Source organism: Fragaria vesca, linkage group LG6, assembly GCF_000184155.1.
Source record: "Fragaria vesca subsp. vesca linkage group LG6, FraVesHawaii_1.0, whole genome shotgun sequence".
In the NCBI taxonomy this organism is placed as follows: Eukaryota; Viridiplantae; Streptophyta; class Magnoliopsida; order Rosales; family Rosaceae; genus Fragaria; species Fragaria vesca.
In genome coordinates, this window is record NC_020496.1 from 2,411,275 (window position 1) to 2,435,868 (window position 24,594).

General features: G+C 46.3%; 1 protein-coding gene across 1 annotated transcript; it reads left to right on the plus strand.

Annotated features, from left to right (window-relative positions):
• Positions 1-14,223: 14,223 nt before the first annotated feature.
• On the plus strand, positions 14,224-17,609 carry LOC101292438. The gene is made up of 4 exons (XM_004304794.1): positions 14,224-15,968; positions 16,074-16,326; positions 16,674-17,312; positions 17,403-17,609. The coding sequence occupies exons 1-4, from the start codon at positions 14,224-14,226 to the stop codon at positions 17,607-17,609; spliced, it is 2,844 nt and encodes a 947-aa protein (XP_004304842.1).
• Positions 17,610-24,594: the final 6,985 nt, after the last annotated feature.

The window sequence follows — 24,594 nt, forward strand, 5'->3', positions numbered from 1 at the left end:
ATAACTGTATTGGGATGTCCTCCTTTTTCTTTCTTTTTCTCAGATTTGAGATTTCTTCAATTCGTTTTCCCCAGAATCCAAAATTGAATCCCTAGGACCGCCACCTCCATGTTGTTATTTCATGAAATTAAGGAATGACTCATCAATCATCCATAAATATAATTCAGAGATGTTGACAAATCTTTCAAAGAGAACAAAATCCACAAACCTCTGTAACAAAATGGTTCATACTCATAATTATCCAAATATCCAACGAGTTGAAGTGCATTGTAGAATATCAATTAAATAATCAATGAAACCTCACAAACCAAGGTCTACAGATATTTCTTGTATAGTGGGACTCAATTGCATAACTGAAGATATGAAACTGGAAGAAAGAAATAACAGAGATTGAAGACAAGAGATGGTAGAGGAAGATTTATGACGCCATAGTGAATTGTTTTTGTTGTTGTTTTTATTTTTGTCAACAACTTGTTATTTTCTAAAGGGATTTTTAAAATTTCAGGTTGTTAGAAAATAGGGGTAGTATCGAAAGATTAGAGGCAAAAGTTTCACTGCTGGGTCTACTTAGTCATTTGCTGGGTACATTTAGCAGCACCCTTTTACAAACATGTATATAGACAACAACCAAATACATGTTCCTCGTGAAGAAAAAATTTTGTGGCCGACGCAAGCTTAAGATACAAACTTAGTTATTATTAATGGTTGAATTGTGCTAAGAATGAAATGAACCTACAAAGAGGATTGTTGATGGTCAAAGTGGGGGTCTTTAGTTACAAAGGGGTTGTTTTGAATCTCGATGCTACGAGCCTATGTAACTTGCGCTATGGAAGAGGGGGTAGTTTAGCTAGGTAATGTAAGGGATCAGCCGGGTTAGGTGGTTTTGAATGGAACACATATTTGAGACTACATTGTCATCTCATTAATAAGAATGGTACATATTTGAGATTACATTGCAAGCATTTTTATCTCTAGTAAATCATTGGTTTGATTTATTGAAGTCATACACATACATCATGCTTTGAAACTCTTGTGTATGTCCTCTTCACCATGGTGTTTGGACAATTTATCATAATTTTCCCCTTTCTTATGAGAGCAAAACCTTACAAAGCACTAACCGGAGCAAATATGATGTTTTACAATATTGTGTGAGGTTAATTTATAGATGAAGTAGACCGTTCTAAAACAGCTTGTTTTTCAAAACAATGTGCTTGAAACTAATTTTCCTGATGTAGGATTCATATCTCGACAATGATTTGATCGAGATCGATGAGATGCAAAAATTAGATCTTATCTCTATCTTTGGCTAACCACCTCTTTCACTTATCAAAGGGAAAAATGGTATCCCCACCAAGAATAGCCTCAGTGTATCTGGTACCTCCCACTCTGAATTAGCATTCAACATAAGAGAAGCGCGCAGTGACCACATAAGTTGAGACCGAAGGTGTCGCAAGAGGAGCAAACACAGGCGAAGCTGACACCGGAGGAACCGCAACAAGAGAAGTTGGCACAGGGGCACTTTTTTTTTCTTAGCCCACTCTAATAGCATTTTTAGGTTTAGGCGCACATTTTCTGAAGTTACCTCAGAAGCCGCCATATCTATGGGCTTCTTTGAACTTAAAGATGAGCCAACATCGGGAATATGAGCAGCATGTTCTATCATTCTTGGCTCCGATGACTCTGACTTGAGCGATGTTCCTGTATTATCTGCTGGAGTCATAATCAACTAGTTTGGTTGCAAGAAAATTCACTACAATACACACAAATAGTGTCCGTCAGTAAACCTTGAACAAATGAGACATGATCTTAAAGGAATAACATAAATGTGAAGTCAAGGAATGCAAAACAAGATGTAATATTGAATTATCATTCAACTCTCATTTTTAACTTAGTCTGAATCTTAAGTAACTTACAGCCTACAATTTGCTCAGTCTATCTACGAATAGATACTACGTAGACACCCTTGAATGAGATTTCACTAATGAGTCTTCTACCTGGAACCAACCCGCAAAAAGCATTAAGGCAAGGATTTGATTGAAAATGCCCAACTCTTTTTAAATTGAATCATAATTCTTCGAGATCCACCATAAAACATATGGAAAGATACAAGTACACACAAATACATTGTATAAATATAAAAGCATTCACTTATCAATAAAACCACAAAAGCAGTATATGTGAATGGTGTGTGAATATAAGGATGAAATTGCAAGCGTGTTTACCTTTGGTAAATCATTGATTCGATTTATTGAAGTCATACACATACATCATGCTTCGGGCCTCTTTTGGATGTCCTCCTTCACCATGGTGTTTAGCTAATTTATCACAATTTTTCCCTTTCTTACGAGAGAAAAACCTTACAAACACTCAACTTGAGCAAGTATGTTGTTTTACAATATTGTGTGAGGTGTTTTATAGATGAAATAGACGGTTCTAAAACAGCATGTTTTCCAAAACAGTGTGCTTGAATTTGTGTCTAGCCGCAGTAGTTCATTTCGAATGGTTTTACTTTCACGATGTTATCTCGACTATTGTGTCATATTTATTAAATAGTCATATTTATTGAATACCGGTTTATCCCATTTGAAGCGTTATATTTTTCATGGTTCTCAATGCTTGTCTGTTTGGAGTATCTCGTGCTATTCATGCTTATTGTATGTATGTTTTACGATAGCGCTTTTAAGGTGTGTTTAACTATAGAATTAAGGTCATTGGGGCCTAGCCAACTTAATTATATATGTTACTTCAATCCGTGTGTCTCATTTAATAATATTTTCACTCTTACTTTTGTAAGGTTATCTCGACTAGTGTGTCTTATTTAGTTAATACTTGTTCAGCCAAATTTTCAATGTTTTCTTGTGCTTGGTTCAATGTTTATCTCTGTGGACTATCTTTATTCAGTTACAAAGTGAACTTATTCAGTTACAAAGTGAACTTATTCAGTTACAAAGTGAACGCAAATCAACTTTGGGACACCACTGACACGTAATTCTGGGGATGAAGGAAAAGGCTTTTAAGGAGGCTTGCAAGTTGTAGTTCGGTCAGTGATATACAAATAGAAAGCATGAGGTCAGATTCAAAAGAGGGTGGGAGAGAATTGAAACATTGGAAAGCAAAAGATGGATGACGACATTGTCTAAAGGACAAACAAGGCTATCAAACAGATAATCTACGTTGCCATATGCGCAAACAAAGCCACCAAATCTAGAAGAGACCTTAATCAGGACATGTTGATGAGTTTAAGGATGAAAATATATTGAAGTAGAGAAAAATAACAATCTCCATGTTCTAACTTAATGTCATCATGGATATCTGGCATGAAAATTAGTGAGTGAAAATAGATTGTTGTACCAAACCAAGCCGCAAGGTCAAATAACAAATATATTTTATGAGTTATTTGTCACATTTGCTCTAAATGATAATAATTAGGGACTATTCAAGTGACAAAATGGTCACTTTGGAAAACATATGAAGGCGTCTCTGACTATCTTGGAGTAGCCATGGAGATTGAAACCTAGGGAAACCTAGGGTTTCAATAGGCGGTGGCGCTTTTATTTCTGGTAGGGCGTCAACCGTGGTGTTATTGCGACGACGCAGCGGTGCATTGATTGTGGTTGGCGACGATATTTTTCCTCGAAAAAATCGGTGGTCTATTGATTATGGATCTGATGTATCATCTTGGATCATGTTATGTTTTAGGGATATGGTGGGTTGATCGAGTTTAGCAGCGATGAGGACTGTGCAGGGGCACTGGCTTCGTCGTTTGGAAAATTTGGTCTCTCAAGAGGACGGTTAAGATTGTGCTGCATCATGGTGGGGACTGGAACTTTGGGTTGCCAAAGATCTTTGTTATCACACAGGTGGCTAGAATGACGACATTGCTTATGTCAAAAGCGGCATTGTGCTAATCAGAGGCGTGGCTAGGGGTGGCGTTGAGGTTGTATGGGGTTTGAAGGTTCTAAGATCGAAGATAGGACCGGTCGTTGACTCGGAAAGGATGATGGCGGCTTTGACCTGTCAGAGACAGAGAATGGAGGCGGGTCTGACCCGGGCAGAATTGTCGGCAAAGGGTTTGGCTTGCCAAAATTTCGGTTTGATGTGAGCTACGCATGCCAGGGTATAGGCCCAAGTGTTTGGGCCTGGGATTGGGTTAAACTCTGAGGTGGCCAATATTGGTTTGGTTTGGTTTGGACCTGGGTTGTTAGACCAGGCTTGCCATTTTTTAAGGCTGCTCCGACAAAGGAAGATCATTCTGGACAAGGCTTAAGAAGTTACACGCTCTAAACCGAAAAGGGAGGAGCTTGTCATGATTTCATTTTGTTTTAGGCTGGGGATAAGTCTCTAATTAATGGTCATAGCTCTATGTGTCTTCTATAGGTGTCTTGTATTTTTCTTGTACCACATTGTGTACCTGACATAGAAGAAATTAGCTAAGCATGATAAGCTGTAGAAGGCAAGCTAGATCTTAGAAATAAAGTCTTGTTTAATGGTGAGCGTATCAGTTTTCTAATAGTTTTATTATTGCTCCTTAGGTTTTCGGTTTTTCCGATCTTTTTTAAGTAAATGAGATAAATTATGGCATGCTGGTTATTGATATAATGATCTGAACCTTTTTTTTTTTAAAGTAACATAATATTCATTTTCATACGTCATCCATCTGTCGGTCAACCGTGTCTTAGTTGGTTAACTGAAAATTTTGAGGTAATTAATGAGTTTATGTCTCACTAACATATATAGGATTTAATTTTACAAGATTAGTAAAAATTGGAAACCCTAATTGCTCTTAGCCGCCTCCCATGTTTCTTCCTAAACCCTCGCCGCCCTTGCTTGGGTCTCCAACGATGGATGACATCGCCGACACCAAGCCGAGCTCCCTTGGCATCATCCAGGCCTCTTGTAGTCGTCATCCACACTCCCCATTTTCAACAGCGGCATGATTCTTTCTCTTCAACCCAAGCAATGGTGGATCTGGGACACTAAGGCTTGGAGAGATGTTGGCTCTTCCAATAAAACTGTTGAACTAATCCATGATCATGGATCGTTCGCGAGACGACTTTTGATTGGAAAGACTGAGGGTGAGAGAACCCAGTCCATACCGGGTTTCAAAGACAGCAGACTAGTGTTGGCAAGGATAGAACTTCCAATCCTAGTCGGAATTGGAGAGGATTACAAAAAGGTGGTGACTGGTTTGATTTGGTTGTCGCCGGAGATGATGATTGTTGAAAGGCAGAAACACCAAGTTGTCACTGTCTTGGATGGCGTTGCTGACAGAGGAGGGCAATACAAGGTGGGTAGGGTTTGGAATTGGGCTCGATCTCTTGGGTCTAGGTCTGAACTCAAGCCCAAACAAGATCTGTGTTGAAATTGGGCCGTTGGGTCTGATTAACGGCCCAATTCTAAAAAACATATGGCTTAAGCTGTGTCTCTGCTTCGAGCTAATAGACTATGATAGTTAGCTACATCTAGATGATTGAATATGACTTGGGTTTCACAATTGAGCGCTTATGCTCCTGTAGTATGTAGCTCTAGTATCTTTATTATTCTAATTTTTGTACTCTGCTATGCTCATGAATAAGTGAGCATCAAGTCCAAATGTAATGGTTCTATATAATCATTGATGTTATCATATGTAGCTATTCTGGACTCCGCATTATCAATGAAACTTTCATTTTGTTTAAAAAAAAAACATATGTAGAATGTATGAGTTATTAATAGTTTGTATTTAAAAAATAATAATAATAATAAATAGACATCCATCTGAGTGATCTAACATTTAAATTTTTTGTTGTAGTAGAAACACTAAAATAGATGAGATAGCAAATAGATCAAAAAATTGTCGAACTGCCTCTTTACTTGTTAATGTGAGTCTATTTTGTATAGAGGATTACAGAGTACATGATCATATTTTATCTTGTAAACCTATCAACTACACATTGAATTAGACCATACAAAGTGATTATTCTAGAACATTTTATTAATTTTCCTTGAATTACACATTATGATGCTGCTGGCCCTTTAAGACTTGCCCATCCGTCTCGGCGGCAAATGCAGCGGAAAACCTACAATGCTTCGGTTCTGTGGGCGTGAGGCATCTGCTACAACAAATCCATGCATGGTTTTCTTCTCTCTAATCTATTTCTTTACCCAAGTGCTAGCTCTGTTTGGAAGTGCCAAAAGAAGTTCAGAAATCGACATATTGGAGACAAAGTTTTAAAGTTCAACGATTAGAATAGCACCTTGGTACGTTTGCTGGTATAGGATTTTATGGAAATGAAACCAAAGTGGCCGACCCCATTATGTTACTACTACTCTAGGGGCGCTGCTGTTGATGGGTTTCATCTTTCAACTGTGCACGTCATACCATTCACATGAAATATATGCTGCACTCGTCCATTTTCTTTTTGTTACGACATGATAGAGTGATCTTTGGTGCTAATGAAGCTTAATGCTTTGTGTTTTTGTTTTTTTCCTCTTCTTAATTTGAATAAACTTTTAATGGAAATCGAAGGCCGAGTGAGGGTAGGAGATGAACTCTACAAATGAAGTGATTTGTAACTGTAAGAAAATTCATATTGGGCAAGTGAAAATTCATATTGGGCACCAAAATGAGGTATTTGTACATGTGTTAGGTTTAACTACAAAATGAGGTATTTGTACATGTGTTAGGTTTCTTGTAATGAATACGGCGAAGATATTATGCTCTCTGCTGCTAAAGATAAAAGCCGGACCCAAAGAGCTAATCTTTAGAGATATATGCGCTACACAAATCTTCTTTTGTCCTCTCTGTTTGATCTCCTTCTACTTCAAAGGGACAACATGAAAAGTAGACTGCTGCTTTAGCAGTATAATTTCCGAGTGGAAAACTTTAGCATCAACCCCTATATTTAATTATGATCTCATTCCCAAATTAAGCTTGATTAATCAATTGGATCATGCATTTTGCTCAAGTACTATGAAGATCATTTGTACTGAAAAAGATGCAGAAGCTAAAAAAAAGGTAGGTTGATATTAACTTGACAACTTTTTTCAACTGAACTTGTAAACAAGCTGCTAATGTAAATGTCTGGAAATTTGATCTAACCATGCACAACTCCACATCACTAATTTGTGGAATGAAAATAAGCAACACATGTGAACCAAAAATTTTTACAAGTTCAGACCGGCTGCCACATTATTTCTGGTTAGCATTTGCCGGACCGGTGCTGTCCGAAGCCGGAGAATTTCCCGGATGGACCTTCTTACTCCGGCCATATTGTGTAGCCCTTGTATCTTGATCATCTAAAGCACGGTTGCCATCTCCTCTCCTGGCTCTCTCCTCTTGCTTCTTCCTCTCCAGTTTCTCCTTCTGCCTCTTCTGCATGACATAAACACCAGCATAGCTCGCACCAAGGGAAGACATAGTTTGAGATCGAAATGAACGAAGAAACAAAGCTCAAAGGGTATTTGGTTTGTAGGAAGTTGGATTTTAGAGTGGTTTTGCTTTGGTTTGGTGGAATTAGAAGAGGGGAAAGGAGGGTTTTTATAGGAGAGAATGGGTTTGGTCGGTTGGTCGTCTTGAGCAAGCTACCCATCACTTTCCTTCTGCTTTGCAAAGCAAATAGCTGGCTGACTATTTTGGTGTATTAAAATGGGTGTGATCTTATCTCAATTAGAGTAGAGGTGGTGGTTTAAGAACACTGATCAATGGAACCGTGGTGCGCAGACCTTACTAGCATAGTAAACCACTAGAAGACTTAAGTGGGATGTGCATGTTTAGATATTTAGATATATAACCAAAGTCGGTTGAACACCATGATTTGTTAGTGCCACATAGTTGCCACATGTTTAGAGCTAATGCAAGTAGCTGGACATTATTAAACAGTGTTATATTTGTTACATTTCGAAGCGTGGTTGTCGTGTCACATATATAATATGACGCGTTAATGAAACATGCTGACAGTAAGTATGAGACTGGTGTTTTATATTGTTAGAGTTTTGCGGGATGATAACGGAAACAATAGTAATGAATTTGGATTGTATCACTCGTTACTGGTGTCTCATTTAGACTTCCTTTGAATTTTAAACACTACAACAACTTCAATTATCAATTAACCAAAGGGATCATGGAATTGACCTCTCAATATATTTGTTAAAACGTAGCACTAGATATGGAAAAAATTAGAACTAAATACAAAGCTCTCAACCAAATAGAAGCATGGAACAATGTCTGAAACCTACATGTTATTTGTAAGCTTAATTTCCTATTAGCATCGATCTCTTGGGACCTTCTTCTAACTGCAGACGTAATGACACAATCTTTCCATGTTTCTATTCCCGCACCACACTAAGCAAAATGATAACACATTGATTTGCTTAAGTAGGCGATCGACAATGACGATCACTCAGGCGTGTATATTTTTTGATTATCTAAATATATATCTCAATATGATTGTTCTGAAAGTTGTCACTAGTGTTTTTCACGAATATTGTTTGAGCCCAGTGGGTATTTTTGGTCCAAGACTCGGGGTACATTTTGGATAACATTTGGGCCAATACCTGTGGCCCTTTTTTAATGCGAAGCCCACGAAGGATGACGAAGCCTGGCTTCACGCGAGCTGGAGTTTTGCAAGGATTCCGATACCCCGCGGGATTCGGTGTCCTCGCGGGATTCTTTGTTCCAGTTCGTATAGGATTCCACAGTGCATGGCGAGGTAGAGTTGGAAATGGATTGTAGTACTCCGCGGGATAGGGTCGCTTAGTGTTCAGGTTCGCGTACGACGCTACAGTGAGATGATGCGGGGCGGTGAGCGAGACCTAGGCGAGGTCTGTTCTGGACACGTGTTGCACGGATCGCGCGGCTCGCGAGCTGGTCGTATCCTTGTGGAATTCTAATTGCTGAGTCCGGATGAGTTGTGACTAGGTCTTTACGGATTGTTTGCGGGTCGCTATATAAGGGAGCTTGACACAACAACAAAAGGGACACAATCAATCATACAAAAACAAGTACAAATCCTCGAGCATCCTCGAAACCCTAAGTTCTAAGTGCACTTCGCCTTAGTTCTCAGACTCCCTCCCGATTCGCCTCCTTTCCCTAGTTGTTGCTCTGCTCACCCTAGCAGTGAGTATCGATTCACAAGTGACAAGAATTTTTACTCGTAATCCCTCGTCCGCGAGGTGGCACCGGTAACCCCCTCTTCGCTTGTTTAGAAGTCTAGCCGCAGCGCATTCCTTTCCTCGCCCGCGAGGTGGCACGCCCCGCAAATCTCCTTTTCTTTACTTTTGAGTCACCGGAGTTTCGACTCTGCCCCTGCTGAGACGCGTGGCCAAAACATTGGCACGCCCAGTGGGACCGGGAGTATAACATTCTCGTCATCATTGGGAAATCAGGCGGATCCCCATACGGGAGACCCTCGGTTTCTTGTTTAAAACATAAATCTTCACAATACAAGCCCCATAACAGCGCGGCTTGTCGATCTCTCACCCAAGAAGAAGTTCTCGCTCGGTTTGGCACACCCGACCATAGCGGAACCATAATGACAGGTTTACGAACAACCCAGGACGCAGGACCTACTCTGCCAGCGGACGAAGTCCGCTAGATGTTTGGGGAACTGAAGAATAATCTCGACTCACTTAGCTCGAAAGTCGACACCACCCAGCAAAGCGTCAAAGACCTCTCTGAACAGGTCATTAAGGACAGAACTATCTGGCTCGCTAACCAAGAAAACCTTTTTAGGCTCAGCGAGGAGTTTAATTACGTTGCTGGTCAAGTCAGGGAAGACAAAGACTTGGTGGAAGGTTCCCTTCAGAGGATCCAGAAAGAATTGGATCAGAGCAAGGTGACTTTCACCAAAACCCTGCAGCTTACCCGCGCAACCGTGGATGAGCAGACCTGTCGCTTGGACGAACACGACACCAAGCTACAGCAACAGCAGGACGCTTCTTTCTTTGGAAGCAAGAACAGCATGGAAAAGCTTGAGGACTACAAAGAGCGACATGATAATCTGAGCATAAGGGTCCTGCAAGTGGAAGACTAGATACGGGCTCAGACACCAAAAAATCATGCCTTGAACTTAGCTAGTTCAAGTGCAACTGAGGGCTCAAGGTACATTCCACCTAATGAACGCCCTAGAGGAAATCCAAAGGTCGGGGCCTAGAAGACTCCCAATTCACATTGGGGGCCAGTTCGTCAAAGACGCCACCCCTTCTGCCCATGCCAGGTAGCCCTGGAGTCACACTCAGGGGCGCCGGTGTCTTCCCATCTCAAGGGATCGGGACACCAGATGACCCGGTTATAGCTTATTCCAGTTCGACCCCTAAGAACGTCGTGCAGGCCCCTAGCCTCTCTGCATGGCACGGCCACGATCAGGGGGCAGAATCCACACCAGTAACGGTAGCCGACTGGCGCCAGCTCATCTCGAGCATAGTCAAGGAGCAAACCGGAAAAGGTGATGCTAGCTTGCATTATCGTGACCCCTATCCAGATAGCGTGGCGCAATATCCTTTCCCTCATGGATTTAAGAATATTGTCTTCACCACTTTCTCCGGAGAGACAAGGGAAGATGCAGCAACACATATGGCTCGTTTCAAAGTCCAATGCGGCCAATACGGGAATGATGATATGCTCAAACTCAAGCTTTTTAGGACGTCTCTATCCGGAGCTACTTTTACCTGGTACTCCAGATTGAAGCCTGGGTCAATAGCTGACTGGCCCACTATCGAGAGACTTTTCCGAGAGACATACGACACAATTGAACCTGAAGTCGGCCTCGATTCCCTCACACAGATGAGCCAGCAAAGCATGGAGTCTGGAGTTTCTTTCCTCCAGCGTTTCAAGATCTAGCAAGCCAAATGTGATTACCTGCTACCTGAGCAGGAAGCCATTAAGTTGGCTATCAGAGGCCTGGAGCACCGCCAGCGGTTAAAGCATCACGGAGAGCGCTTTACTTCCATGGGCAACCTGATTAACAAGGTCGGTAGCTACGAGCTAATCTTGAACGAGTTGGATGACAAAGCAAATGCCTCCAAAGGAACTTACATACTAGGGAAGAATCGGACAGTGGGGACATTAAGCCTACAGGCCCCTACTTATGATTCCTATTATCAAAGGTCTGAGGAAACTCGCCCGGATCAGGAACATGAAGATATTGGCGCGGTAGAACTAACTGGCAAGCTATTGGCTCACAAATTGAAAAACCTAAAGATAACGCGCGAGCCAATCACCATCCAGTCCTTTGCATGGACCAAGCCAGAGTACGACTCATACACCTATGATGCTAAGAACGCCCATCTGGTCTTTAATGACCTCATCGAGGCAAGATACGTGCGCTTGGATCACAAGATACCGCCCAAGGAAGAGCTGAAGGACAAGAAGTACTGCGCCTTCCACAATGTGTACAATCATGACACCAAAGATTTTGTCAAGCTTCGAGACTAGCTGCAGACATGGCTGAACTCAGGCGAGCTAAAGATGAAAACACCGGGTAGTACGGCCTCATTGGTTGATATAGACCCTTTCTCGCCTGTAGTTGGCATGGTCGAGGTAAACTGGGCCGATCAGACCGAGGACGAAGATCGACGCCGGGCACCTAAAAGGGGCCGCGAGGAAGGTGACGATGGAGCCCGCCGGCCACGTCGCCAATACACCTACAACGAAGAGCTTGCACATGAGGTTCTAGATGATCTCATTGATGACGGGCTCGTCACAGTGGCCAATTCCTTGCCATACATAGAATATAAGGAGGGGCGCATTCACTGCAAGTTTCATAATAGCTGGGGGCACAGAACCTGCGAATGCCAGCAACTCAGAGACCAGGTTCAAGACTGGCTCGACCTCAGGTATATTCACTTTAAGAATAAGGGCGACTTCATGATCGCGACGGCTGACTTCGCTTGGCCTCGAGTCGGCCAACGAAGAATCACATTAGACTTGTCGCCAAATGCAGGTTTACATGAACCGCCGGGCCGAAATCGCAAATGACCGGCGAATAACTATACTGTCCCGAATAACCAGCAGGGGAAAGCAGACGACTCAGCTCGACAGTTGATCGCTAAGCTCGAAACAGACCGCCCATCCCGCAAAGATAAGGGCAAAGCAGTCATGAGGGACGATGGACCGTTCCTCGTTGAAGATCCCCAGCCTATGAGTCCCAGGACTCGAGAAGAGCTGGAAAGGAGGATAGAACGTCTCGAGACGTTCGTCTATATACGTTGGGCAGAGGTAGTACCTTCATCCCCTGCCACAAGTGAGATGGACATGTCAGACTCCAGCGGTGAGCGTCACAACAACGAGGCCTCGAGCCCTCCTAAAGGCGTCCTAACCGACCCCTATATTCCCCCGACATCCAAATCAGCGATCAAGGATGGGGTCTGGTACACACAGCAAGGGGGCAAGGCAGTTACCATCAGCATGTCTAAGAAGCGAAAGCTCTAAAAGCGATACAGTATTATCCTACGTGCCTTACGGGCTGTCGAAGAGGGCGTTGTACGCCCCTCACAGCTCGCACAGACGCCTGAGCGGATGTGGAGGGAAGTAGAGGGTTTGCGCGCATTCCTTATAAATGCCGCCTGTCACACCCCCAAGGATTTGCGAGCAGTTCAGCGACGAGCCTGCACCCAAACCAAACGTCTTTTGCCGACTCACTGTTCCACCAAAGCAGGATCCACAACCTTCCAGGCGTAGGCCATCACCAGAACCTGAAAGAAGAAGGGATCCACAGCCTTCCAGGCGCAGGCCATCACCAGAGCCTGAAAAGAGAAGGGATCAACAAGCTCTCAGGCACAGGCCGTCACCGAAACCCGAGCGGAGAAAGGCTCCGCCTACCGGTCCTAGGCGTAAGTTGTTCACGACCCCGGACCCAGAGTCCAAACGCGAACCGTCTCAGCCCTCACGGCAACGGGAACGTCAAAATCTGGAGGCCAATATCAGAAGGGAGTCACCACCACCACACCAGCCTTGGGCACGGTCTACCCCAGAGCCCGAGACTCGGATGGTTCCCCGAGTATCCTCCCTACAATGGTTGAAAAAAGAAGACAACGATAAGGCTCCTCTAGCAACAGACAAACAACCAGCTAAGGACCATCAGCCTTCAACCAAGTCAGTATGGCGTCTGCGGCAGCCCGAGGCTCAAGAGCCACCAATAGCCGCACAGGCGCCCTCCAGTCCTAACCTCGCCCAACAAATGGCCCAGCGTTTCCGCGAGAATTCAGAAGACGACGAGGCACATTCAGAACCTCGATTTAACCTAGAGGAAGACTGGGACGAAGAGCAGGCAGAATCATTCACCTGTAATATGATAGAGGTCTCAGGATGGGATGCTGATGAAGGGTTTAGCAGCGAAACAGACGCTTTCGCGGTGCTCGAAGGGGAACACGGGATCATTGACACTCCCCTGGTCCCAGTTCCTGAACAATTCTCCTTTCAAGTCGAGATGGTGTTCTTCATTTCGGAAAGATACGCGCTCCCACCAAACACAACCTGCAGTGCGGCGGATATTCCCGTCAGCAACGAGGATGTCAGTGGCATACCCCCGCCATGCAGCAGCGAAATGGGCCCAGTTCCGGCACAGGCCGACGACGCCCCACAGGTGGAAATTACGAGCAGCATCAAACATAAGCAAACTCTAACCTTTTCCACACCAACTTTGGACATGGCCACTCACATGCGGCCACTGTATATCACGGCCGAAGTCGAGGGAAAAATGATCAACAAGATCATGGTCGACACCGGTGCCGCGGTCAATGTTGTCACAACCCGTACCATGAGACTCCTAGACATCCCGCGCTCGATGATCCAAACCACGTCCTTAACAGTCAAGAACTTCACCGGGCAAGTGTCCAGAACCCTAGGCTTGCTATTCCTACGGGTCAAGGTCGGGCCGGCATCACGGGTTTACACCTTTTTCGTCGCCGAATGCGCTTCCTCTTACAGCATGATTCTTGGCCGAGATTGGATCCACAGAAGTTTTTGCGTGCCTTCCTCCATGCACCAAGAACTCATGATTTGGGACGCCGAGAACCGTGAAGCAGTCATCATCAAAGCCGACCCGCGGCCATTCTCTATCTCTGCCAACTTCAACGATGCCCGATATTATACTACAGACTTGGGTCCGTTGGATGTTCAAGGCGTCGATAACAAGGGCCGCCCATATTGAATAACGGCCTCCAATCTCACGCGATGGGGACTTACCCAGGCGAAGGACTATTTGCAACGTCCTCACACCATCGCGAATCACACACCCCGTTCTGATGAATAGTGCCTTCTCAGAGGAGGCACGTGAGGCTGGCGAGTCCCTGTGCGAAAGACTCCTTTCGTACTGGACAGAACGCGAAACCTACGACAAGGTCGCGACTATGGAATATGTAGATGAAGTGGTGGATTATTCCGATACCAAGGAGGAAATTATTCACTTAGCTCCCGCCGCCTTGGACGACACACCACCTCAAGTCCGCGACCCCATTTCACAAGTTGACGTAGGGACTGCAGAAAAGCCCTTACTTATTCCTATCAGTGCTAAGTTGGCGGAGGACGAAAAAGAAACCCTTATTATCCTGTTATGCGAGTACAGGGATTGCTTCGCCGACAAATACGAAGACATGCCCGGCTTGTCCCCGGACTTGGTCTGCCACCGGTTACCAACTTATCCCAACCGACGTCCAGTACGGCAGGACGGCCGATTCATGCGAACTGAGACTCAGATCGTAGTCAAGGAAGAGATCGAAAGCATGCACCGATCGGGCATCATTCGCGTGGCAAAGTATAACGAGTGGCTGTCCAATGTTGTCCCCGTCCGCAAGAAAAATGGCAAGATGCGCGTCTGTGTTGATTACCGCGACCTAAACAACGCAACACCGAAGGATATATACCTCATGCCTGTGGCTGACCTACTCATTGATGCCGCCGCGGGGCACGAGGTGTTATCCTTTATGGATGGAACGGCCGGATACCATCAGATTCCCGTCGCTGAGGAAGATCGACACAAGACCGCTTTCCGCTGCCCTGGTTTTGCCGGCGGGTTCGAGTACGTGGTCATGCCTTTCGGACTCAAAAACGCGGGGGCAACATACCAGCGCGCCATGAACCTCATTTTTCATGACATCTTGGGGAAGTTGATCGAAGTATACATCGACGATGTGGTAGTCAAAACCAAAACACGGGCAACCCACGTTGAAGACCTGCGGCAGGTGTTTACACGGATGCGCCGACATAACCTGAAGATGAACCCCTCTAAGTGTGTTTTCTTTCCGGAGGCCGGCGATTTCCTTGGTTTCCTAATGCATCAAAGAGGCATCGAAATCCCAAAGGACAAGGCACAGGCGGTAATCACCGCTTCAAACCCCAACACAAAGAAGGAGCTTCAACAGCTGCTTGGGCGAATCAACTTTCTCCGCCGTTTCATATCCAACGCGGCAGGGAAGGTCCAGCCTTTTTCACCCCTCCTCAAGCTCCAGGGGGCAACCGAGTTCGTCTGGGAACCACAACATCAACAGGCCTTCGATCGCATCAAGGACTACCTTACGAACCCACCAGTCCTGATCCCACCTCGCGACGGTACCCCGCTTAAACTTTATATCGTCGCTGCCGACTTGTCCATCGGCGGACTCCTGGCCCAAGAGGATGTGAACGGGGTAGAACACGCTATCTACTACCTTAGTAGGGTGTTAACAGAGTGTGAGACACGATACTCACCTATGGAGAAGTTGTGTCTTGCCCTATATTTTGCAGGGTGCAAGCTGCGCCATTACATGCTTGTCTTTACCATGGTTGTGATCGCTCAATCCGACCTGGTCAAATACATGCTCTCTCGCCCTATCTTGCGGGGACGCATCGGCAAGTGGATCTTAGCCATGTCCGAATTCTCGTTGCAATATGTTCCGCAAAAGGCAGTAAAAGGACAGGCAATAGCAGACTTTCTCGCTCATCACCCACCCTCAGAGCTCACGGCGTTTCGCGAGTTGGAATTCGCTACCGTGACACTCGCTCCATGGACCCTGTACTTTGATGGTTCGTGCACTGACACCGCAGCCTGAGCTGGGATAGCCATAGCCAATCCCGTCGGAGATCGCTTCTCATATTCGTTCCAGCTCGATTTCAAAAGCACCAACAACCAGGCTGAGTACGAGGCGCTGATCATCGGCCTGGAGATTTTGTTGGATTTAGGAGTCCGCGAGGATCAGATCTTTGGCGATTCTTTGTTGGTCGTTAACCAGCTGGTGGAAAAGTTTAAGTGCTTAAGCTCGACAATTGAGCCATACCTGCGCAAGGCATTTGAGGTGTTGGATCGATTTACCGACGTCTACATCGAACACATACCACGCGAGTCCAATTTCGCCGCCAACGAGCTCGCCCAAGTAGCGTCCGGTCTCAGCCTGCGCGACGGCATTTGAGGTGTTGGATCGATTTCCGCTGCGTGTATGGGAACGAAGCTAAACGTATCATGCGCGAAGTCCATTGTGGGGTTTGCGGCTCGCACCAGGCCGGGCCAAAAATGCGATGGTTGATCCGTCGCCATGGGTACTACTGGCCAACCATTCTGAAAGACTGTATTGCCTTCGCCAGAGGGTGCCAAGACTGCTAGGCTCACGGACCAGTGCAACACATTCCCAACATCCCGTTACAGCCTATCATTAAACCTTGGCCGGGTCGCGGTTGGGCGATAGATTTCGTTGACATCATTCATCCCCATTTTTCTGAGCAGCATAAGTTCATTATCGTCGCCACCGATTTCTTTACCAAATGGGTCGAGGCCGAACCACTCAAGGTTGCCTCCGCCAACTCGGTTCGCAACTTTATTTTCCGCAATATCATCTCCCGCTTTGGTATCCCGGAGTGCATCGTTACGGACAGGGGGGCAGCTTTCATGGCTGATTCAGTTGTTAAGTACTTAAACGACTACGGAATCAAGCTTCTCCACTCTACGCCATATTATGCACAGTCCAACAGCCAGGCGAAGGCTAGTAATAAGGTCATCCTTGGCATCCTCCGCAAGATGTTGGAGTTGAACCCGCGTGTCTGGCATGAGGAACTCTACCACACCTTGTGGGCTTACCGCACTTCAAAGCGCGGCCCGACGGATACCACCCCGTACGCTCTCATGTACGGTCATGATGCCGTCCTTCCCCTTGAGATCAATATCGCTTCACTCCGCGTTCAGGAACAGCATCAACTACTTGGTGAGGATTACGTCCAAGCCATGTGGCAGGAGCTTGAAGATCTTGACGAGCACCGTGTCACCGCTTTCAACAATCTTGTCCTCGAGAAACAACGCATCGCACGTTCGTATGATAAGGTCACGCGCAGACGGAGCTATGCTGAGGGCCAGAAAGTGTGGCGCGCGGTACTCCCACTTGGGGACAAAACCGACGGTCGGGGCAAGTAGTCCGCTCGATGGGAAGACTCCTTTATTATTCATCGTATACTTCCCAAGGGGGCATACCACCTGCGCGACTTGGACGGTACCATTCATCGCAATCCTATTAATGGCCGCTTCCTCAAGCGCCACATTGCAGGAGTTTGGGAACGCGAGGATCCTCCACCTCCCCCAGGCCCCGTCGCCACTGTCAATAGTGCTACGCGCCATCGCGTTCTCGCTCCGCCGCCTAACACTAGGGGGCAACCCGGGATAGAAGCCTGATAGAGTACGTTTTAACATACCAGCCTAAAAAGGCCAGTATAAGATTGGGGCCTATTCCAGAGGCCCTAAATAAAGATAACTCTATTTTTCTTCATTTTCTGTAAACGTGCAAAGTCTAAACGCAAAGGCCAGTACAAGATTGGGGCCTATTCTAGAGGCCCTAAAAAAACAATAAATTTATTTATTTTGCCTTTCTGGCGTTGTTTCAATACAAGTTTCGAACATCGGCTTTGCGGCCGAAGCAACTACATTTGACAGAAAGGGTAAAATTAGACTATGTTTACAAACAAAGGCATAAATCTGCAGATATTGGAAGCCTCAACCCGCATATCTTGTAGGGTTGAAGAAGAGACTGCCGCCGCACCCTTCGTTTAAAGTTGGCAAACGTCCCGCTTCTTTAGACCAGCACGAGCCTTGACACCGGCCCGGACCTAAGACAAATTGTTGGGAAGCTAGAGGTCCACTAGACCAGGGTCCCTCATGCTACCGGTCATGCCTGGAAGGTGCTTGAAAGGCACTGACTAGAACCTGAAGCGCAAGCGGATGCGGAGCCTCGAGAGCCTCACGTTTGGACAGAACAGCCGGTGCAAGGCAGAAGGTACCCAACCATTAGTTTGTCCAAACAAAGGCTTGACCTGAGAGTAGATTTTCAGAATCACTCCCGGCCTGAGAGTAGATTTTCAGAATCAGAAAGAACGAAGAGTGAAAATGTGAGGTGGGGGCTTTGCTTTAAGCAGGGACAAGAGGATGTACAGAAGGGTATAAGAGCCCATGGCAAGGGGGCAAAGACTTAACTGGTACTTCGCCCCGGCCAAGCGTTTCTTTTTATAGGCGAAAATGGTGGTTTTCCTTTCAACAGATGTCCTCCATGCAGCGATTTGCTCCGAGATATGAGCTTTGGAGATAAGGTCAGACGCGTTGTTCCATAATGACTACCCGCGTTCCGAGCGAGTAGTTGCATTGGAAACCCCCACCAAATCTTGGAAGAAGATTTTTTCCTGGGAAGACAGTTCTTACATAAGAGTTGACAAGAGTGGGAAAGATTTGATTTAATAATAATATTATAAAGGTTCATACAAAGGGGGCAAAGCGCTGATCGGGCCTAAACCCGCCTAGAAACCCTATACAAATCTATGAGAAGGCATTCTAAGGCCAACTCTTCAACATCTGCCTAGGCTTGGGCTTCGTCGGCAGCAGCAGCAGCCGAGTCCAAAGCTTCCTGGGTCTCTTCCGCGGCCTGCACACGGGTTTCTGCCTCTTCAGCTCGGGCCAAGTTCTGGCGAGCTTGAGCAAGCTGAGCTTGCAGCTCCGCTATCTGAACCTCTAGGGCCTCCACTTGCCGAGCATAGACAGCGCATGGGTTCTCTGACGATGCCTCAGGGATTTCAGCGTCATCAAGCTCGACTAAAAGGGCTGCCATCTAATCGTCTAAGGCTTGGCGGACTTTCTCGTGAGCAGCCGACTGGGCACCGACATCTTGAACTCGGCGAGCCTGCAGCTCGACAGCGTCGGTAAGTTCCAACACATGGTCTAGAGCAGGATTGCTCCCAGCGAGGTGCCGAATCAGAGCTTCATGGGCCTCGCGGGCGCGCCTCACCAAGTCGAACACGTTCATGTGGGGACCTTGGCGCAGTAGCCCGTGAAAGAAAGCCCGGGCTAGGCGAATGGGCTCTGGATCGGCAGGCGGGGTAATTCGGGCCCGAAGACGAGCGGTCCGGGTAGCCAAAGAAGAAGCCGCCTCGCCAGATGTTCTCGTTGGGGCCGGAGTGGTTGGTTCAATCTCTGCAACTGCCTCAATCTCTAGAACGGGCGGTGGGACCTCAGACCGAGTAGGGACTGTCGGTTCTTCGGTGGTCTGGGACGTTGAGTCTGGTTGCAAAGGAGAGGGCTCAAGCACCGGTTGAAGGTCCTTTGGCGGAACCGCCGAGGAGGCAGCAAAATCAGAAAGCCGGGTGGTCTGGCCAAGATCTTCATCTTGAGCAGGAGCCGAGATAGGCTCCGGAGGCGGGCCAGTTTCGCCTAGAGCGTCGGTTGGAGAAGAGGGTCGCACGGCGACTTCCTCAGTAACCATGGTTTGATCTCCGACGATTGGTTCTGGGGTTGGGACTTCAACTATTGCTGTTGCTCCTTCAATGACAGCGAGGCGAGGTCGGATGCTGCGGCGAACCTGTCAAATACAAAGTTAGCAAATCGTTTGTTGGCTTTAATGAGTTTGGTTCGAAGAAAGGTCGCTTACCAAAGCGTGCTCTTGCCGATATCGTTCATCCTCTAGCAGCTCTTCTTCGTCTTCGACAGGGCGCTTCCGCGAGCCTTCGCCGCTTGTTGGCGGGGGAATAACGGGAGCAGTCTCATCGTCATGGTCCGCCGCGGGCTCCTCTTGAGCAGGTGCTTTCCCTTTGTCTCCGGCACCCCCAGGTCTTCTGACCGATCTCCGGCGGGGTGCAGACTGTAAAGGTAGACAGGAGAGTTAGGATGAAGCATTTTGTTGAAGTGGTAAAGGCGGTATGGAATTTACATAGTTGGTGGTTTACCTCGGGTGCGGGATCGCGTTCTCGAATGACGATCCCGGTCGAGCGATGAGTAGCGGGAACTGGTGGGAGCGCAGACCTAGACCTTGTCGCAGCCTTTGAACCGCTCTCTTCACGGTTGCGCTGGGCATCAAGGATGACGCGGTCTGACTCGCCCAAAGTTTCGTATAGGGGATAAAAGATGGCAGCAAAAACAGCATCATCTGGGAACCCCCAATGGATGTCGGACAAAGATCGCCACCAAGAGAGATAGGCGGGGTCAACACCCAGTGAAGGCTCAATCTCAAGCAAGTCAAGAGTGAGAGGGAAAATGTTCTGCAGCAGGGTGACCCGGTCGGACTCGCCAATCTTCCTCCAGGAGGTGTACTTGTTCACCGAATGGAAGAGTGGATAGGGGATCCCTTGAAAGAAGCCGAGTTGTCTGGCGAAGTGGTTGGGGGCATATAGCTCGAAGCCTTGTTCATCCTCGGCGAGCTGAAGGTCGCAGCATGAGGATGCTCTCATGAAGACGGTCTTGGCATCTGAGTCCGAATCAAAGCGCGAGAAGAAGCCCGTCGATAAGACTTCAGGGTGGCGCCGGAGAACCATCATGTCTATGGTGGGAGGCGGTTCGAGTTGGTTGTACAGGATGGAGAGGCTGGCAAAGAAGGACAGGGGAGTCCGGTTCGCAGCGTTCCTGCACATTGCGAAGCCAAGCAGTTGGTCCTCGGGCAGGAATTCCATCGGGGCTCGCCGGAAGAGCGGGAAGTACAGCTGCGTCCATAAATCCAAGATTCACAGAAGGCCAGCAGAGAGATGGAAGGGTCTTAGGGACAACATGTGCAGGGTCCGGTAAAGCGCGCCCAGCACGGGCTGCCCTAGCCCTACTTCGATTCCATTGTAGAGTGCCTCGGCCAGCTTTGTCCATTTCCCTGTAAGTTTGTAAGCACTGCCACAGAATATGAATTTATCAAGCCAGTACTCAAGGAAAACGATACCTCCTTCGTGTTGTTCTGCATGGCCGATGTAGAACTTCCTCCATACTCCATACGAGCCTTTCAGGGCGCGGCGGGCCCCCAGGTTGCAGGAGTGGGTAAACTCGGTCGATGCAAAGTCGCCTAGCGCATATGGCTTTGCATGAATCGGCAGCCCGGTGATGGCGAGGATGTCCAGTAGAGAAATGCCCATTTGCCCGAAAGGAAAATCGAAAGTGTTGGTGGCAATGTTCCATAAGCAGGCCGTGGCAGCAATGGGTGCTCGATCAGCATGAGGAGGCAGTGAGAAGCTCAAGGCAATGGCTTCGTTGATGCCGGTTGCTTCCCAGATCGCTTGGTCGGTCTGGAGACGAGCCGTGTACCATGCCCGGTCTTCCGCGGTGACGCTGGGCCATTCCCCGACCCGGATATTTGTATGAGAGCGGGCTTGGTGAAACCAGAAGGTGAAGTTTCCCGGTTCGCGACGTTGAGCAAGGATTGGTCGGCGCACGGAGGCGGTATAGTGGTTCAGATCAGCGGCGGACGGAGGTTGTGAAGGAGTCGGACCGAGCAGGGCTGCCCCTGTTTCAAGGAAATAAATGGGTGTTCCTTGAGGAGGGTTGTTGGCAAAACGGCGAGCGAAGCCGGTCGACCAAGAGCTCGCCGCCGTGAGGTTAAGGTTTGAATCGTTAGCAGTCGGTTTGGGAGCCATTGTCTCTGGGCGGAGTGAGTCCGATGGTGAAGTTCTGTTGGTTGCAGAAGAAAGGGAAAAGTTTGGTTGGAAAGCGATGGTGAGATGTGGGGACCCGCATCGAGGTTTATAAAGGAGACGGACCGTAATGTCTTTTCAATCAGTAGCCGTAATGAGGAGACGCGATGACGACCGAAATGTCAGCACGTTTCAAATTTCAAACAGTCGCAATGATGAAGGGAGGCGATGATGCCGAAACGTCAGCACCTTTTTGAATTGCGAATTCCCGTAAATAGCTCATTTAGGCCTTTTCGCTTATCTGTTGCGAAATGGATTAAGCTCAAGGCCTAGGGGGCAATGTTTGAGCCCAGTGGGTATTTTTGATCCAAGACTCGGGGTACGTTTTGGATAACATTTGGGCCAATACCTATGACCCTTTTTTAATGCGAAGCCCACGAAGGATGGCGAAGTCTGGCTCCACGCGAGCTGGAGTTTTGCAAGGATTCCGATACCCCGCGGGATTCGGTGTCCTCGCGGGATTCTTTGTTCCAGTTCGTATAGGATTCCACAGTGCATGGCGAGGTAGAGTTGGAAATGGATTGTAGTACTCCGCGGGATAGGGTCGCTTAGTGTTCGGGTTCGCGTACGACGCTACAGTGAGATGATGCGGGGCGGTGAGCGAGACCTAGGCGAGGTCTGTTCTGGACACGTGTTGCACGGATCGCGCGGCTCGCGAGCTGGTCGTATCCTTGTGGAATTCTAATTGCTGAGTCCGAATGAGTTGTGACTAGGTCTTTGCGGATTGCTTGCGGGTCACTATATAAGGGAGCTTGACACAACAACAAAAGGGACACAATCAATCATACAAAAACAAGTACAAATCCTCGAGCATCCTCGAAACCCTAAGTTCTAAGTGCACTTCGCCTTAGTTCTCAGACTCCTTCCCGATTCGCCTCCTTTCCCTAGTTGTTGCTCTGCTCACCCTAGCAGTGAGTATCGATTCACAAGTGACAAGAAGTTTTACTCGTAATCCCTCGTCCACGAGGTGGCACCGGTAACCCCCTCTTCGCTTGTTTAGAAGTCTAGCCGCAGCGCATTCCTTTCCTCGCCCGCGAGGTGGCACGCCCCGCAAATCTCCTTTTCTTTACTTTTGAGTCACCGGAGTTCCGACTCTGCCCCTGCTGAGACGCGTGGCCAAAACAAATGTAGGTATGTCGATCAGGTCCATATATATATAGAATATATCCCATACATACTTTCGAGTATGGTTTTTCATTCTGAATTGAAAAGTAAAAATTGAATTGAAAACTCTTCGATGAAATTTCCATCCCAGCAAAGCTAGTTTGTTTGTGAATGCCAACACAACAACAAAAATATGTTTGTTTGCGACTTTAAACCACCGGCCTTTTTTTAACAACGAATTAGTCCATAAGTTTAAGTATGTGGTCTGAAATGAAGTACTACTTAATCTAATACACATACGTACGTAGTAGATAAGCAGCATTACTCTTATTTTATACACAATCTCCATCAGAGGTTTAGAAATTGCAAGGATAACACTGTTTTAATGTCCAACTAGGCAACCCCCATTTCATTTCCATAGTGATGATCATATAGCTGAACTGGCATCTTTGTAGCACTAATGGAAATGCCACGAGAGTGCCATATACTATAGTGACTCAACTTTAATATTATGCAACAAATGCATCCACTATTCCACTTAGAGTCTTCTGGAGTTCTGGTGGTGATCGAAATTGGCTTAATGCACCAACGTTCGCATAGTTTAATTTGTGTTTTCTAAAGAGTGTTGTCAAAGGATAAGATAATGCCATTTTAGTAAGCTTGATTGTTTAAGGAAAGCAGACCTGAGTGACTGCTTGCTCAATACATGCATGTTACATAACCTCAGATTCTCCTAGCTATAAATACTCATCTCCTCGAGCGTCTAAAACCACCAATTTCACAAAACAAGAATCCAATATCGTTACATTTCGTGATCATCTAAGTTGAAGTTGTGCATTATTAGTTTCTTTCTTTTGATAGCCATGTCTTCGATTGGAGCTAGCTATGCAGGAGTTTATGTTATGCAGCAGAAACAGAAGGAGAAAATGGAGAGGATGAAGAAGGAGAAAGAGAGGAAAAGAGAGAGCAGTAGTAATGTAGATGACCGAGAGATCAAAGTCACCACGGCACAATCTGGAAGGAATAAGAAAGTCCATCCCGGAAACTTTCCTTCACCAGCCAGTGCTACCAGTCCGGTGGATGGAGGTCATAACTAATGTGACTCAGTAAATAATGAACATGTAAAAGTTATTAAGAATGTGCTACTGTTTGGTTGAATTACAGCAAGTTCTGAACGTTTATGTGTAATGTACAAGTCATTTCGTTTGTGCAATAATTACTCGTGTCTGTAAGTTCCCGAGTTTATTCAATTTCATTTTTCCTAATGTCTCAAGTAAACTTTTATTTCGGTACTCTTGATAACTTGATCTAATAGTCCAAATCCCTTTCCTTGATTGCATTGCTAAATAATAACTAACACGGAACGGTAGAATTACCATACATTTTCAATACCATTTGACATTGGCCAATAACTAGCCAAACCATTCATATATAATCGAAATAAACTAACTAATTACCATTTTAAACACACATTTTATCACTTTAAGGGCACATAATGACTAATATTGTAACTACATTTTTTTACAACTTTAAGGACTCATATTACAACTTCAATGACTAATATTACTAGTTTGAGGACTCAATTTACAAAATTGATGCATCACATCATTCACATGCATTAACACATTGTA

What these genes read in the sequence shown, in the direction of transcription:
- LOC101292438 (XM_004304794.1), top strand. Translation starts at nt 14,224, where the DNA reads ATGAATAGTGCCTTCTCAGAGGAGGCACGTGAGGCTGGCGAGTCCCTG. An exon ending in ACACTCGCTCCATGGACCCT is followed by an intron (nt 15,969 to 16,073) that starts GTACTTTGATGG and finishes CGATTTCAAAAG; the next exon opens with CACCAACAACCAGGCTGAGT. An exon ending in CCGCCAACGAGCTCGCCCAA is followed by an intron (nt 16,327 to 16,673) that starts GTAGCGTCCGGT and finishes TTTTCTGAGCAG; the next exon opens with CATAAGTTCATTATCGTCGC.